The 16024-nt window shown below is 67.3% G+C and overlaps 2 protein-coding genes across 2 annotated transcripts; one reads left to right on the forward strand and one right to left on the reverse strand.

Annotated features, from left to right (window-relative positions):
* The first annotated feature begins 1838 nt into the window (after positions 1-1838).
* On the forward strand, positions 1839-7341 carry COQ10A (coenzyme Q10A). The gene is made up of 5 exons (XM_068212538.1): positions 1839-1999; positions 3507-3647; positions 5065-5257; positions 6819-6920; positions 7012-7341. Exons 1-5 carry the CDS (start codon positions 1920-1922, stop codon positions 7177-7179), a joined length of 684 nt encoding a protein of 227 aa, XP_068068639.1. The 5' UTR covers positions 1839-1919; the 3' UTR covers positions 7180-7341.
* Positions 7342-8530: 1189 nt separating this feature from the next.
* Positions 8531-15300, reverse strand: CS (citrate synthase). Its single transcript, XM_068212537.1, has 11 exons — positions 15141-15300; positions 13198-13245; positions 12644-12751; positions 12490-12555; positions 12246-12377; positions 11486-11674; positions 11192-11391; positions 10830-10959; positions 10217-10318; positions 9931-10140; positions 8531-8946 (listed from the first exon to the last, which is right to left on the reverse strand). Exons 1-11 carry the CDS (start codon positions 15192-15194, stop codon positions 8776-8778), a joined length of 1410 nt encoding a protein of 469 aa, XP_068068638.1. The 5' UTR covers positions 15195-15300; the 3' UTR covers positions 8531-8775.
* Positions 15301-16024: the final 724 nt, after the last annotated feature.

The raw sequence follows: 16024 nt of genomic DNA on the forward strand, positions 1-16024 counted from the left end.
CAGGAGCGGCTGTCGGTAACCCCGGGGGTCCCGGGTGCCCCAGCCCGAAGAGTGGTGGGGTGGTGGGAGAAGGTCCCGGGGGTCCCCGTGTGCCACTTCCATCCCCTCGGTGGGGTCTGTCCGGTGGGAACCCCATCCCCCGGTGGTCCCGGGGGTCCCTGAGCAGCAGCTCCCCCAGCCCAAAGGGTGCTGGGGCAGTGGGAGAGGGTCCCAGGGGTCTCGGTGTGCTGTTCTGTGGGATCTGTGCAATGGCAATCCCGCCCCAGGGGTCCCACGTATTGCTCCTCCATCCCAAAAGGTGCTGGAATGGTGGGAGAGGGTCCTGGGGGTCACCCATGTGCCACCTCCGTCCCCCTCCGTGGGGTCAGTCCGGTGGGAATCCCATCCCAGCTGGTCCTGGGGGTCCCAGGGGGTCCCGGGACAGCAGCGTCCCGGGCCCAAAGAGTGGTGGGGTGCTGGGAGAGCGTCCCGGGGGCCTCATTTGCCACCTCCATCCCCCTGTGCGGTCTCTCCGGAGGGAATCCCGGCCCGAGGCAGCTGCTCTTGGTTCTGGGGGGTCCCTGATGCCCCAGAACCATCCCAAAGGGCTCTGGAATGGTGGGAGAGGGTCCCGGGGGGGTCCCATGGGCCACCTCCATCCCCCTGAGGGGTCTCTCCGGAGGGAATCCCATCCCCAGGCAGCTCTCGGTGCTCCCGGGGGTCCCTGAGTGACTCCCCCGGTCCAAACCCATCCCGTGACCTCCAGGCGAGGGTCCCGGGGCTCAGGGGGGTCACGGGCCCGGCTGCAGCTCCCGGTCCCGGCTGCCAGCTCCGAGTGCCGGGCCGGCACCGGGAATTGTGTCCGGCTGGGAGCTGGTGGTGGAGTTCCTGCGCTGCCTGGGCTGAACTGGGCTGAACTGGGCTGTGCTGGGCTGAACTGGGATGTGCTGGGCTGAACTGGATCGTGCTGGTCTGAACTGGGCTGAACTGGGATGTGCTGGGCTGAACTGGACTGGGCTGAACTGGGCTGTGCTGGGCTGAACTGGGATGTGCTGGGCTGAACTGGACTGGGCTGAACTGGGCTGTGCTGGGCTGAACTGGGATGTGCTGGGCTAAACTGGGCTGAACTGGGATGTGCTGGACTGAACTGGGCTGTGCTGGGCTGAACTGGACTGGGCTGGACTGGGCTGAACTGGGCTGGGCTGAACTGGACTGGGCTGAACTGGACTGGGCTGAACTGGACTGGGCTGAACTGGGATGTGCTGGGCTGAACTGGGATGTGCTGGGCTGAACTGGGCTGTGCTGGGCTGAAATGGACTGGGCTGAACTGGGATGTGCTGGGCTGAACTGGGCTGAACTGGGCTGTGCTGGGCTGAAATGGACTGGGCTGAACTGGGCTGTGCTGGGCTGAACTGGGAGGCACTGGGAGGCCCTGGGGTGTGTTGGCCTGTACTGGGCGGCACTGGGCCACGCAGTTCCCGCAGCCACGGTGAATCCCCGTTCTCTCGGCTCCTCTCCCCAGTTCGGAGCGGAGCCCTTACCGGGACACGGCACCGGAGGCTCCCCGTCCCTCTCCGGACCGGGGGCACAGTTCGGATGGGGGGCCGCGCGCCCCCTGGGGCAGAGCCCGGCCCCGGCAGCCCCGGGCGGGGCAGTCCGCGGTCGCGGTTGGTCCCGGTTGGTCCCGGTTGGTCCCGGTTGGCTCCCGGTGCCGGAGCAGCCGCAGCCCCGGCCCGCACTACATTTCCCATCGCGCCCCGCGCACCCTCCGACTACAACTCCCATCGTTCCTCGCTCGGGAGGCGTCGCCTCGCCCCGCCCCGTGACGTACCCGGCGCTATGGCGACGCGGTGACGTCACGGGGTGAGAGGTCAGGGCGGCGGCGGCGCCGCGTCCCGGCCCGGTCCCGGTTCCGGCCCGGCCCCGGTTCCGGCCCGGTCATGGCGGCCCGGCGGCTCCGCGGCGCCCTCCAGCTCGGGGCGCGGCAGCGCCTGCGGGCCGCGGCGGCCCCGCCCGGCAGGTGAGCGGCGGCGGGCCCGCGGGGCGGCGGCCCCCGGGCGAGCGGGGCCCGGAGGTCACACCGGCCCCGGGGACACCGGGGCGGGCCCCGGGAGGCGATCGTGCTGCGGGGGCTCCTCCGGGCCTGGCCGCGCTCCCGGCCCGGCGGGGCAGGGGGGTCCGGGGGCACCTTGGGGGAACCGGGGGGTCCCGGCGGGCCCGGCCCGGGGATCCCGGGGCTGCGGGGTCGGGGTCCCGGCGGTGCCGCCGTCCCGGTTCCCGTGGAAGGCCGCTGGGTGGGGAACGCTCGCTGGGGGTGTCTGACCTTGGAGCAAACCCCGCGTGAGGACACCGGGACCGGGCCGGTGCCGCCGGCACCCGCGGGGTCGCCGAGCCCCGGCGGGGTCGGGCGCCGGTGTCACCGTGCCGCGGGCGAGGGGACAGTGCCGAGGCCACCCGGCCGTGTGCCCGCAGCCGTGACCTCTGCTCGGGGACAGTGACACGGGGACGGTGCCGTGGGGACGGGGACACGAGCGGGCCCGACCACCCCCGGTGGCTCCGGTGGCTCCGGGGGGGACAATTCCCGTGGGAAAGGCGGGATCTCCCCCCTGGAGCGACACCGGAGGGACGGGACGGCGCCGGGGGGGGCAGCGGGCACTTGTCCCCGCCGGGATTAGGTGTCCTCAGGTCGGGTTTCCCGGCCTTCCTCCTCCTCCTCCTCCTCCTCCTCCTCCTGCCAGCCGCAGCCCTGGCATCAGCCCCGGGAGCGTCCGGCCGCGGGCACCGGCCCAGAGCCCCCAGCCGAGATTCCCGGCCCGGGAGGGTCCGGAGGGACCTGGAGTGGCCAGGAAAGGACAGGGAGTAGTCAGAAAGGGACCCAGGAGTGTGAGGAAGGGACCTGGATTGGGCTCAAGGGGCCTGGGATGGTCTGGAAGGGACCTGGAAGATGAGGAAAGGACCTGGGCCGGCCCAGAAAGGAGCAGGGAAGGACTGGAAGGGATCTGAGTTGATTGGGAAGGGACCCAGGCCAGGTGGGAATGGGCTTGGGATGGTCTGGAGGGGCCTGTGAGGCTCTGGAAGGGATTTGGGAAGCCCTGGAAGGGATTAGGGAAGCTCCATAAGGGACCTGGGAAGTTCTGGAGGGATTTGGGAAGCTTTAAGGGGCCTGTGAGGTTCTGGAACAGACCTGGGAGGGTCTGGAGAGATCTGAGAAGCTCTGGAAGGGACCTGGGAAACTCTGGAGGGGGCTGTGAGGCTCTGGAAGGGATTTGGGAAGCCCTGGAAGGGATTTGGGAAGCTCTGGAGGGGCCTGTGAGGCTCTGGGGGGATTTGGGAAGCCCTGGAAGGGATTTGGGAAGCTCTGGAGGGGCCTATGAGGCTCTGGGGGGATTTGGGAAGCCCTGGAAGGAATTTGGGAAGCTCTGGAGGGGCCCTTGTCCACCAGGAAGGGCGCCAGGGTTCGGCGCTCCCGGGGCTGCCCCAGGTCCCGGTGCTGCCGGTGACAGGCGGTGACAGCGGTGTCCCCCCAGGCACACGGCCCCGTGCGGGCTCCGGCTCGCCCGGCTGGGCCGGCCGGGCCCTGCGGCCTGGGAGCCCCGAGCCCAGCCCAGCCGGGGCTTCCTGAACCTCACCAACAAGCGCAAGGAGTACTCGGAGCGCCGCATCATCGGGTGCGTGAGGCCGCCAGCCCGGCCGCAGCTCTGACCCTGACCCTGACCCCAGCTCCAGCCCCAAACCCAGCCCTGATCCTGACCCTGACCCCAGCTCCAACCCTGGCCCTGATCCTGACCCTGACCCCAGCTCCAACCCCAAACCCAGCCCTGATCCTGACCCTGACCCCAGCTCCAACCCCAAACCCAGCCCTGATCCTGATCCTGATCCTGACCCCAGCTCCAGCCCCAAACCCAGCCCTGATCCTGACCCTGACCCCAGCTCCAGCCCCAAACCCAGCCCTGATCCTGATCCTGACCCCAGCTCCAACTCCAAACCCAGCCCTGATCCTGATCCTGACCCTGACCCCAGCTCCAGCCCCAAACCCAGCCCTGATCCTGACCCCAGCTCCAGCCCCAAACCCAGCCCTGATCCTGATCCTGACCCCAGCTCCAACCCCAAACCCAGCCCTGACCCTAATCCTGACCCGGACCCCAGCTCCAACCCTGGCCCTGACCCTGATCCTGATCCTAGCTCGAACCCCAAACCCAGCCCTGACCCTGATCCTCATCCCGGCTCCAACTCCAAACCCAGCCCTGACCCCAGCTCCAACCCCAAACCCAGCCCTGACGCTGATCCTGACCCTGACCCCAGCCCCTGTTCCAACCCCAGCCCTGAGCTGACCCCAGTCCCAGCTCCCAGCCCAATCCTAATCCCAGCCCCGGCCCTGATCCTGATCCTAGCCCTAATCCCAACCCCAACCCCAGTCCCAGCTCTAACCCCAGTCCTAATCCCAGCCCTGAACCTGACCCTGGCCCCAAGCCCTGGGTGGACCCTGACCCAACCCCAGTCCCAGCCCCAAGCCCAACCCCAGCCCTGACCCAAACCCAACCCCAGTTCCAGCCCCAGCCCCAGCTCCAACCCTGACCTTAAGCAGGAGATCTGATCCCAGCCCCAATCCCAACCCCAATTCCAGCCCCAATCCCAATCCCAATTCCAGTCCCAATCCCAATTCCAGTCCCAATCCCAACCCCAATTCCAGCCCTGACACCAACCCCAATTCCAGCCCCAATTCCAGCCCCAATCCCAACCCCAATTCCAGCCCTGACCCCAACCCCAATTCCAGCCCCAATTCCAGCCCCAATCCCAACCTCAATTCTAACCCCGACCCCAATTCTAACCCCAATCCCAACCCCAATTCCAGCCCCAATCCCAACCCCAACTCCAATTCCAGCCCCAATCCCAATCCCAACCTCAATTCTAACCCCAACCCCACTTCCAGCCCCAGTTCCAATCCCAACCCCAACCCCAATTCCAGCCCCAATCCCAATCCCAACCCCAATTCCAGCCCCAGCCCCAACCCAAATCCCAAACCCGATCCCAACCCAAATCCCAACCCCGATCCCAGCCCCAGCCCCAACCCCGTCTCTGCTGCAGGTACTCCATGCAGGAGATGTACGACGTGGTGGCCAACGTGGAGGACTACAAGAACTTCGTGCCCTGGTGCAAGAAGTCCGTGGTGGTGGCGCGGCGCTCGGGCCACATCAAGGCGCAGCTGGAGGTGGGGTTCCCGCCCGTGCTGGAGCGCTACACCTCCATCGTCACCCTGGTGCGGCCCCACCTCGTCAAGGTGAGCTGGGACCTCGGGCTGGACACCAGGAGCTGGGCAAGGGTCTGGAGAGGCCCTGAGGGAGCTGGGAAAGGGGCTCAGCCTGGAGGGAAGGAGGCTCAGAGGGGAATTTCCACCCCACAGCTCCCTGATGGGAGAGTGGGGTCGGGATCTGCTCCCAGGAACAGCAGGAGGAGAAGGAACAGCCCCAGATTCCTCCAGGAGAGGTTCAGGGTGGACATGGGAGGAGGAATTTCCTCCTGGAAAAGGTGGTCAGGCTTTGGAACTGCCTGGAGAAAAGGAGGCTCAGAGGGGAATTTTCACCCCACAGCTCCCTGATGGGAGAGTGGGGTCGGGATCTGCTCCCAGGAACAGCAGGAGGAGAAGGAACAGCCCCAAATTCCTCCAGGAGAGGTTCAGGGTGGACATGAGGAGGAATTTCCTTCTGGAAAAGGTGGTCAGGCTTTGGAACTGCCTGGAGAAAAGGAGGCTCAGAGGGACCTTTGCAGCCCACAGCTCCCTGGCGGGAGAGCGGAGCTGGGTGGGGTCAGGATCTGCTCCCAGGGAACAGCAGGAGGAGAAGGAACAGCCCCAGATTCCTCCAGGAGAGGTTCAGGGTGGACATGGGAGGAGGAATTTCCTCCTGGAAAAGGTGGTCAGGCTTTGGAACTGCCTGGAGAAAAGGAGGCTCAGAGGGGAATTTTCACCCCACAGCTCCCTGATGGGAGAGTGGGGTCGGGATCTGCTCCCAGGAACAGCAGGAGGAGAAGGAACAGCCCCAAATTCCTCCAGGAGAGGTTCAGGGTGGACATGAGGAGGAATTTCCTTCTGGAAAAGGTGGTCAGGCTTTGGAACTGCCTGGAGAAAAGGAGGCTCAGGAGGGACCTTTGCAGCCCACAGCTCCCTGGCAGGAGAGTGGAGCTGGGTGGGGTCAGGATCTGCTCCCAGGGAACAGCAGGAGGAGAAGGAACAGCCCCAGATTCCTCCAGGAGAGGTTCAGGGTGGCCATCAGGAGGAATTTCTTCATGGAAAAGGTGGTCAGGCTTTGGAACTGCCTGGAGAAAAGGAGGCTCAGAGGAGAATTTTCACCCATGACTCCCTGATGGGAGAGTGGGGTTTGGGATCTGCTCCCAGGAACCCCAGGACAAGAAGGAACAGCCCCAAATTCCTCCAGGAGAGGTTCAGGGTGGACATGAGGAGGAATTTCCTCCTGGAAAAGGTGGTCAGGCTCAGGAACTGCTCGGAGGGAAGGAGGCTCAGAGGGGAATTTTCACCCACAGCTCCCTGACGGGAGAGCAGAGCTGGGAGGGGTCGAGATCTGCTCCCAGGGAAGAACAGGAGAAGGGAAAACAGCCTCAAGTTGTTCCAGGGGAGGTTCAGGTTGGAATTTCCCCGTGGAAAAGGCTGTCAGGCAGAGGAAGTGCCCAGGGAAGTTTTCAGTGCCCATCCCTGGAGGCGTCCAGCATGTGGCACTCTGGGGGATCCCAGGTTGGGCTGGATCCAGGAGGGGTTTCCAGCCTCAAGGATTCTCTGATCCCGGTGGCTGCCAGGTCCCCTGAGCACCCCCTTTTCCCCTGCCCAGGCCGTCTGCACCGACGGGCGCCTCTTCAACCACCTGGAGACCAACTGGCGCTTCAGCCCCGGCATCCCCGGCTACCCCCGCACCAGCACCGTGGATTTCTCGGTACGACCCCGCCCGGGCTCCCCCCGGGGAGGGCGGGGCTCACCCGCCGGGGCTCACCTGCTCTCCTCCTCCTCCTCCTCCTCCTGCCCAGATCTCCTTCGAGTTCCGCTCCCTGCTGCACTCCCAGCTGGCCACCGTGTTCTTCGATGAGGTGGTCAAGCAGATGGTGGCCGCCTTCGAGCGCCGCGCGGCCAAGAACTTCGGGCCCGAGACCCGCATCCCCCGGGAGCTCATGTTCCACGAGGTGCACCAGACGTGAGGGGCGGCCGGGCCGGGCACCCCCGGACTGTGCCGGGCTCGCCCCGAGCCCACCCCCAGAAATATTTATTCAATAAGTGCGTTTCCGCTGCTGTTGCCTCCACGCCCCCCGGGGCTGCCGTGAGCCCAGGAGCTGCGCCCGGCGCTGGACTCCCTGGTTTTGCAGCTGATTTGGGGTTTTAATGTTTTAGTTCTTGGATTTTTTTTTTTTTTGGTTTTTTTTTTTGGTTGGGTTTCTTGTTTCTTTTTTAACCCTTTGTTTTGTTTTTTTTTTTTTTTGTTTTTTTCTTTTGGTTGTTTTTAAACTCCTCTGCCAGGCCGGAGGGCCCCGGCGGGGGCAGCTCCGGTGCCTGGGCCCCGCTGTGCTCCGGGACAGCGGGAGGAACGGGGTGGGGGGAGTTCGATGTGGGGGGGGGGAAGCTGCTGGGACCCCCACCCCCCTTCCTCCCCAGCTCTTCCAGGAACAAAAGGGAAGGAGCCGGCGCAGGGAGGAGCCCCCCACGCCCCCCCCGAGCCGTCGCACACTTTGCACAAGCCACACGCACAGGGTGGGGAGGGGGCGGCTCCCGCTGCCCCCCCCCGCCGCCCCCCACCCCCAGCACCCTCCGCAGGGACCCACACGGTCCCGACCCCACCCCCAGCGCCCCCCCCGGCCCCACTCGCGGTTCCTCACCTGTGGGGGGGGAAGGGGGGGGGGGATGGGAAGGCCTCAGTTCCACCCCCCCCCCCCCGCCACGAAGCCCACCCCCCCGCTGGGGGGGGGTGAGGGGCTCCCCGAGCCCCCCGAGCCTGTCCTGGCCGTGCTGCCCGAGGAAGGGAGAGCTTTGCCAGGCCAATAAAGAGCATTTCCCAAGGGTCAGCAGCCTCCTGGTCCTCATTCAGCCACGGGAGGGGGGATTCTGGGGGGGGAAGGGGGGGCTGCATGCTGGGACCCCCGGGGGGGGGGGGGGTGGGGGCAGCATCCCCTGAGCCCCCCGCCCCTCCTCGGGCAGGGAGGGGGGAGGCTGGGGGTTTGTTAATAAAAACATTTATTTTGCATTTTTGTTGTTGTTTGTACAGAAGTGCCCGAGAGCTGCGAGGAGCCGGGGTGGGGGCCCGGGGGGGGGGGGTCCCAGCTCTGGCTCCCGGGGGCTTCAGGCAGGGGGGAAGGGGGGGTCACACAAACACGGGGTGGGGGCGCGGCCGGGGAGGAGTGTATCGAGTCCCTGCGGGGGGGCCCGGACACGGGGCTGGACTGAACCCCTCTCGGGGGGCTGCAGTGGGGGCTGTGCCCCCCCAGGAGCCCCCCCCAGCCCAGCAGTGGAGGAGCCGGGGGGGGGGTTCCCAGCGTGGGGAGCCTGGGGGGGCTCCCAGTGTGCGCAGTGAGAGCTGCTGGGGTGGGGAGGGGGCACGGGAGCCCTCCCCCACCCCAGCAGGGCAGGGGATCTGGGTGTGGGGCTGGGGGGGGACCCCAGGGCTGCCTCTGCCCCTCCCCAAGGCGGGTGGAGGGGGAGGGGGAGCAGCCGGGGGGGGCCCGAGGGGGGTTCAGTGCCGAGGGCGTCCGGGCCGGGCCCGGCAGCGCGGCGTTCCCTGGGGGAGCCCTGTCCCCGTCCCTTCTTTAGCCGGATTTGTAGCCCACGAGCTGCATGAGGCCCTTGGTGCTCATGGATTTGGGTCGCTCCAGGGGGAATCCCAGCGCCCGGCTCCAGATGAGCTGCGAGAGGACGCCCAGGGCCCGCGACACCCCGAAGAGCACCGTGTAGTAATTCATCTCCTTCATGCCGTAGTACTGCGGGGACAGGGGCTCGGCGTGGGCAGGGGGCAGCCAGGAGCCCCCCCAGGGCACAGGGAGAGGGACGGACAGGACAGGAGAAGGGACAGGTGGGACAGGGACAAATGGACAAGGAGAGACCAACGGGGTGAGGGGCGGATGGAGGGGGAGAGGAACAGGCTGGGAGAGGGAGGGATGGGACAGGGGAAGAGATGGAGAGGACAGGGAGAGGGACACAGGGAGGAGAACAGAGAGAGGGACACACAGGGAGAGGGACAGACAGGGAGAGGGACAGACAGGGAGGGAGGAGAACAGAGAGAGGGACAGAGAGAGGATACACAGAACAGGGAGAGGGACACACAGGAAAGAGAACAGAGAGAGGGACACACAGGGAGAGGGACAGACAGGGAGAGGAGGAAGGACAGACAGAACAGGGAGAGGGATGTGAACACGGAAAGGGATACACGGACAGGGAAAAGGACAGACTAACAGGGAAAGGGACAGACAGGACAGGAGAAGGGACAGGTGGGACAGGGACAAATGGACAAGGAGAGACCAACAGGGTGAGGGGCGGATGGAGGGGGAGAGGAACAGGCTGGGAGAGGGAGGGATGGGACAGGGGAAGAGATGGAGAGGACAGGGAGAGGGACACAGGGAGGAGAACAGAGAGAGGGACACACAGGGAGAGGGACAGACAGGGAGAGGGACAGACAGGGAGAGGGACAGACAGGGAGGGAGGAGAACAGAGAGGGACAAAGAGAGGATACACAGAACAGGGAGAGGGACACACAGACAGGAAAGAGAGCAGAGAGAGGGACACACAGGGAGAGGGACAGACAGGGAGAGGGACACATGGACAGGAGGAAGGACAGACAGAACAAGGAGAGGGATGTGAACACGGAAAGGGATACACGGACAGGGAAAAGGACAGACTAACAGGGAAAGGGACAGACAGGACAGAGGGACACAACCAGGCAAAGGGACAGAGGACCCTGGGCTCACCTGCAGCAGGACCCCGCTGTGGGCATCCACGTTGGGCCAGGGGTTCTTGGCCTTGCCCTGCTCCAGCAGCACGTTGGGGACGATCTTGTAGAGCTGCGCCACGAGCTTGAACAGGGGGTCCTTGGGCAGGTGCTTGAGGGCGAACTCCCGCTGGCAGGTGTAGCGCGGGTCCGTCTTCCGCAGCACCGCGTGCCCGTAGCCCGGCACCACCTGCAGGGACGGGGGTTCAGGGCCTGCTCCTGCCCCCCAGCACGGCCCCGAGCCCCAGCACGGCCCTGAGCCTCACCCTGCCCGAGTTGAGCGTGTTCCAGATGAAATCCCGCAGCTTCTCGTCCGACACGTCCTTGCCCAGCTCCTTCTGCAGGTCCGTGAGCCAGAGCAGCACCTCCTGTGGGAACGGCCGGAGTGAGGCCAGGGAAGGCGGGGAGATGGATGGGGAGAGGGACAGAGGGACAGACGGAGAGGGACGGGGACAGAGGGACAAGTGGATGGGGAGAGGGATCCATGGATGGAGAGGGGGACAGAGGGACAAGTGGATGGGGAGAGGGACATGGGGATGGGGAGAGGGACATGGGGATACATGGACAGGGATCCATGGATGGGGAGAGGGACAGAAGGACACGTGGACAGGGATCCATGGATGGGGAGAGGGACAGAAGGACACGTGGACAGGGATCCATGGATGGGGAGAGGGACAGAAGGACACGTGGACAGGGATCCATGGATGGGGAGAGGGACAAACCAACAGGGAGAGGGACAGGCAGAGGGAACGTGAACAGGAGAGACAGACAGGGAGGGGGACATGGACAGAGCAACAGGGAAAGGGACAGATGGGGAGAGGGACATGGACAGAGTGACAGACAGGGAGAAGGACACACTGGGCAGGGAGCAGTGCCCACCTGGTTGGCGAGGCCGTGCAGGGGCCCGGCCAGCCCGTTCATGGCGGCGGCGAAGGCGAGGTACGGGTCAGACAAGGCGCTGCCCACGAGGTGGCTCGTGTGGGCACTCACATTCCCTCCCTCGTGGTCACTGCCGGGGTGAGAGGGCCATCAGGACTCCCCCAGCCCCACCAAACACCTTTCACAGCATTTTGGGGGTGGCGAGCACGGTGTTGCCAGCCCGGTGTTGCCAGCCCTGCCTGCTCCCGGTGACACCCCAGGAGCAGCCCGGGCATGTCCGGGGCCCTGGGGTTGGGAGTGGAGCCAAACCCCCGCCTACTCCACGTCCCCAGCTGCTCCAGGTGCAGCTCCCAGCTCCGTACCTGTGGATGGTGAGGTAGAGCCGCATCAGCTCGATGAACTGGGGGTCGGTGTAGCCCAGCATGTTGGTGAAGTTGTGGGACCAGTCGAGGTTGGGGTCGATGGCCCCGATGCCGCTGCCCTCGCGGTACAGGTTGCGGTAGATCTTGGCGGCCACGCACGGCAGCTTCGCGATCAGGTCCATGGCGTCCTCGTACACAAACTGGGACCAGCGGGGTGAGACCGTGCTCCCGTGACCCCCCGCACCCAAATCCACCCCCAAAAGTCAGCGCTGGGGCAGCGGTTCCCCCCCGTACCTCCCAGTACTTGGCGCGGTGGATGCCCTCGGCGTAGGCGCGGGCGAACTTGCTCTCGCTGTTGAGGGCGGTGACGGCGGCGCTCAGCTGGGACATGGGGTGCAGGTTGGTGGGGAAGTTGTCCAGCATGGTCACCACGTGGGAGGGCAGAGCTGCACGCTTGGCCCACTCCCGGGACAGCCAGGTCACCTACAGGGACACGCTGGGGCTGAGCTGCGGAGCCTGGGGCTGCCAGACCCCCTCAGCCATTTGCCAGCCCCCTCCTGGGTCTGGGGGCTGTCAGACCCCCCTGAGCCGTTTGCCAGCCCCCTCCTGGGTCTGGGGGCTGCCAGACCCCCTCAGCCGTTTGCCAGCCCCCTCCTGGGTCTGGGGGCTGTCAGACCCTCCTCAGCCGTTTGCCAGCCCCCTCCTGGGTCTGGGGGCTGCCAGACCCCCTCAGCCGTTTGCCAGCCCCCTCCTGGGTCTGGGGGCTGTCAGACCCCCTCAGCCGTTTGCCAGCCCCCTCCTGGGTCTGGGGGCTGCCAGACCCCCCTGAGCCGTTTGCCAGCCCCCTCCTGGGTCTGGGGGCTGTCAGACCCCCCTGAGCCGTTTGCCAGCCCCCTCCTGGGTCTGGGGGCTGTCAGACCCCCCTGAGCTGTTTGCCAGCTCCCTCCTGGGTCTGGGGGCTGTCAGACCCCCCTGAGCTGTTTGCCAGCTCCCTCCTGGGTCTGGGGGCTGTCAGACCCCCCTGAGCCGTTTGCCAGCCCCCTCCTGGTGGTACCTGCTCCTGGGTTGGGATTTCTCCAGTCACCAGCAGCCAGAAGAGACCCTCGGGCAGCGGCTCCTCTCCCCCCGCAGCTTTGGGCAGCTTCTTCTGGCACTCGGGGATGCTGTAGCCACGGAAGCGGATGCCCTGCAGAGCCGGGAGCGTCAGCAGGGCCGGAGCCGGGTGGGATGGGGATGGGATGGGGATGGGATGGGGATGGGATGGGGATGGGATGGGATGGGGGGGCACGGGGCCCTACCTCATCAGGATCCAGCACAGAGGTCTCGTAGATCAGCCCTTTCATGCCCCTCATGCCGCCGTACACCTGGAAGGGGCCGGGAGGCCACGGTGAGGGGCGGCGGCGGCGGCGGGGCCTGGTGGCCCCGGTGGCCCCGTTGTGGCCACACACTCACCATGTCCACCGTGATCTGCCCGATGGCCGTGCTGCCGTGCTGCTGCCGGAAGCTCTTGATCTTCGCCTGCTCCTTGGGGATCATGGTGGCCAAGACGTCTTTGAGGTTCTGGGGACAAGGGACAGAGATGTGACATGGGGGCTGAGCACAGCACAGGGGTGACAGAAGAAGAGGGACAAGGAAAAGGTGTGACGACTGAGAGGGTGACAGGAGAGGGGATGTCCCCTGGAGAGGGGTGACAGGAGATGTGGGGCAGGAGAGGGAGTGACAAGAGAGGAGAGGGGACTGTCCTTGGAGAGCGGTGATGGGAAAGAGGGTGACAAAAGAGACGGGGACAGGAAACAGGGTGACAGGAAAGAGAACTCCCATTAGAGGAGAACGGATGGGGTGACAGGAGAGGGGTTCATGGCAGAGGGGGTGACAAGAGAGACGGGGACAGCAAAGAGGGTGACAAGTGAAGGGCCTCCCCTCGGAGAGGGGTCTCAGGAGAGGCAGCCACAGGGAAGAGGTGTCAGGAGAAGAGAACAGGGGTCACAGGAGAGGACTCCCCTTACCGTGGCGGCGCTGGCGTGGCGAGCAGCGAAGAGGACACACGGTGCATTCTGTGGGACAAGGGACACGGAGACCCCCCTGTCACCCGGGCAGAGCCTCCTTTGTGGGGGGGTGCAGCCACACGAGCCCCCCCAGCCCCGTGGCAGGAGCTGAGACCCCGGCTCCCAAGGACACCAGAGGCGCTTCGCTCGCCCACGCGGGCGCGGCTCAGAGCCGGGATCAGCCGGGCCGGGATCAGCCGGGCCGGGATCAGCCGGGCCGGGATCAGCCGGGCCGGGATCAGCCGGGCCGGGATCAGCCGGGGCGGCCCCGCGCTGCCCTCGCAGCCGGACCCGGACCTGGCACAGGGAACGCGGCCGCGTTCTCCTTCCTGGAGCCGCGCCCGGCCAGGCACGGCCGCGGTTTTCCTGAGCCGGGGAATCCGAACTTTGTTCCTCGCCCACGCGTGGGAACCGGGAACCGCGGGGACTCCGGCCGGCGGGGACACCCCGGGAACACACCCCGGGCCTGGCAGCGCCCGCCACGGGGACACCGCGCTCGCCCGCCCCGCTGGGCAACGGGGGCTGGGGGACACCGGGGGACACCGGGGCTGCCATCCACAGGGACACCCGGAGATTCTCCGGGGCCGGGAGCTGCGGCAGCGCCTGCGGCAGAGCCAGAACATGACTCGGTTTTTTCCGCTGGCTGCCGGGAGGACGCGGGGGGGCCGCGCTGCAGAGAACCCCCCCCGCGTGTCCCCCGGCCCCACGCGAGCCCCCGGCCCGGCCAGGGGGTCCCCGGTGGGCCGGGTGTGGCCGTGGCGGGCGGCGAGGCCGCGTTCCCCGGCAACAGGCGGCTCCGGGAAGGGAAAATGCCGGCGGAACGAACAATGGAGGCGGCGGCGGGAAGCCCAAGGTCAAGGCGGCCGCTGTCGCGGCCGCGGGGGCCCCGTCACCCCCCCCGTGTGTCACCCCCGTGTCGCCCCGTTTTGGGGGTCCCCACGGCTCGTCCCGCTGTCACCGAGGTGCCACCGGCTCAAGGTCACACGTGTTGGCGGTGACACCGGGCACCGGCCCGGGGGAGGGCGGGGGCACAGTGGGACCCTCCGGGGGCTCCCGTTGGGCTCGGGGGTGCGGGGGCTCCGCGGCTCGAGGCGGCGGGGTCAGGCCGAGGGGAGGAGGAGGAGGGTCGGGATCACGGCTCAAACCGGAGGGGTGGCTCCGGTCCGCCCGGTTGGACGGGAGAGCAGGGCCAAGTGGGGCATGCTGAATATCCCAAAATATCGCCCGGTCGATAAAGACACCGCAACGCCCGTTACGAAATGCCGAGGCCGCGGCCAAGGCAAACAGACCGGAGGGGCCGGGGCCGCTCCGGCCCGGTACCGGCGCTCGGCTCGCACGGGGGTCCCCTCGCTGTGACCCCGGTGTCCTCTACGGCACCGGGACACTGGGGAAGGGCGGCGGCGGAGGGGACGGTCCCTGCCTCCACCTCCCCTACTACCGGTGTCACCGGGCGCGGGCTCCTGGGGCCGGTGCGGGGCTACCGGGGGGGTGTCCCGGACCCCCCAAGCCCAGCGCTGAACGAGGAACCGGAGCCCCCAGCGGGGCTGCCGCGGGGCGGGGGCCCCCACGTGGGGCTGAGGCAGCAGCGGAGCCCCCCGGGCGCGGACCGGGCCCGGAGCCCCCCGAGCCACTCCCGGTGCCCCCGGCTCTGAGAAGGCTGCGGCGGGAACGCCCGGCGCCGGCTCCCACCACGTGCTGCCGCTGCGGCCCCGCGCCCACCCGGCTCCCGGTCGCGATCCCGGTCACCCCGGTCCCATCCCCCCCTCCTCCGCCGCCACCGCGCGGCCCCTTTAAGGCAGCGCCCCCCGCGTCGCCCCTTTAAGAACCGGACCCCCCCCCGCTCTCCCTTCCCCCCGCGGCGTCGCCCCTTTAAGGCGCGGCGAGGCCGGGCCGGGCGCGCTCACCTTGGGCCCGCGGAGGCGCGCGGCCGCCCGGCTGCCGGCGGCGAGGAGCGTCATGGCGGTACCGGGACGGGACAGGCCGGGGCTGAACGGGGCCGGGACCGGGAGCGGGGCCGGGACCGGGGCGGGAGCGGGGCCGGAGCGGCGGCGGCCGGGGGTCCTCAACGTGAGGGCGGGGTGGAGCGCGGCGCTGGTTATTAGCATAACCCCGCCCCCTCTCGGGGCAGAGCCGTTTGCTATTGGCCAAGTTGCGCGCCGCGGGGCGGGGCCACGCTAATGAAGTGGCGGGGGGCGCAAGCTATAGGTGGCCGCCGCATTCGCCTGATCAGGACCAGGGGTGGGGCGAGGGGGTGCCCGCCCCGTCTCGTGACGTCACCGGCCGCAGTGCGTGACGTCATGGCCTGGCGGCATCCCCGCGGCCGCGCCGGTGTCTCGGTGGGGTTCGGCCGCGGGGGCGGGGGGCAGCCCCGTGACGTCACCAGGCGCTCGGCCGGGCTGTATGAGGTCATGGGAGCCCATGACGTCATCCTGTATGTGGCCACGGTGGCTTGAGGTGATAGGATGTGGCATGAGGCTCGGTGGTGACATCACCATGCCCACTGAGCCCAGGGCACTGTCCTGCTGGCCCCGGTGCGAGGGGTGACACAGTGGAGTGACACGGGGTGGCACAACCGAGTGACACGGGGTGGCACAGTGGAGTGACACGGGGTGGCACAACCGAGTGACACGGGGTGGCACAGTGGAGTGACACGGGGTGACACAACCGAGTGACACGGGGTGACACAGTGGAGTGACACGGGGTGGCACAACCGAGTGACACGGGGTGGCACAGTGGAGTGACACGGGGTGACACAACCGAGTGACACGGGGTGGCACAACCGAGTGAC

Source organism: Anomalospiza imberbis, chromosome 22, assembly GCF_031753505.1.
Source record: "Anomalospiza imberbis isolate Cuckoo-Finch-1a 21T00152 chromosome 22, ASM3175350v1, whole genome shotgun sequence".
NCBI classification, from domain to species: Eukaryota; Metazoa; Chordata; class Aves; order Passeriformes; family Viduidae; genus Anomalospiza; species Anomalospiza imberbis.

Bases quoted from the DNA above. Each gene is read 5' to 3' on its own strand.
- CS (XM_068212537.1), bottom strand. From the start codon at position 15,194: ATGACGCTCCTCGCCGCCGGCAGCCGGGCGGCCGCGCGCCTCCGCGGG. The intron at 12,556-12,643 runs GTGAGTGTGTGG...GGCCCCTTCCAG, and splicing joins GGCAGATCACGGTGGACATG to GTGTACGGCGGCATGAGGGG. The intron at 12,378-12,489 runs GTAGGGCCCCGT...CCGGCTCTGCAG, and splicing joins CTGTGCTGGATCCTGATGAG to GGCATCCGCTTCCGTGGCTA.
- COQ10A (XM_068212538.1), top strand. From the start codon at position 1,920: ATGGCGGCCCGGCGGCTCCGCGGCGCCCTCCAGCTCGGGGCGCGGCAG. The intron at 3,648-5,064 runs GTGCGTGAGGCC...TCTCTGCTGCAG, and splicing joins TCGGAGCGCCGCATCATCGG to GTACTCCATGCAGGAGATGT. The intron at 5,258-6,818 runs GTGAGCTGGGAC...TCCCCTGCCCAG, and splicing joins TGCGGCCCCACCTCGTCAAG to GCCGTCTGCACCGACGGGCG.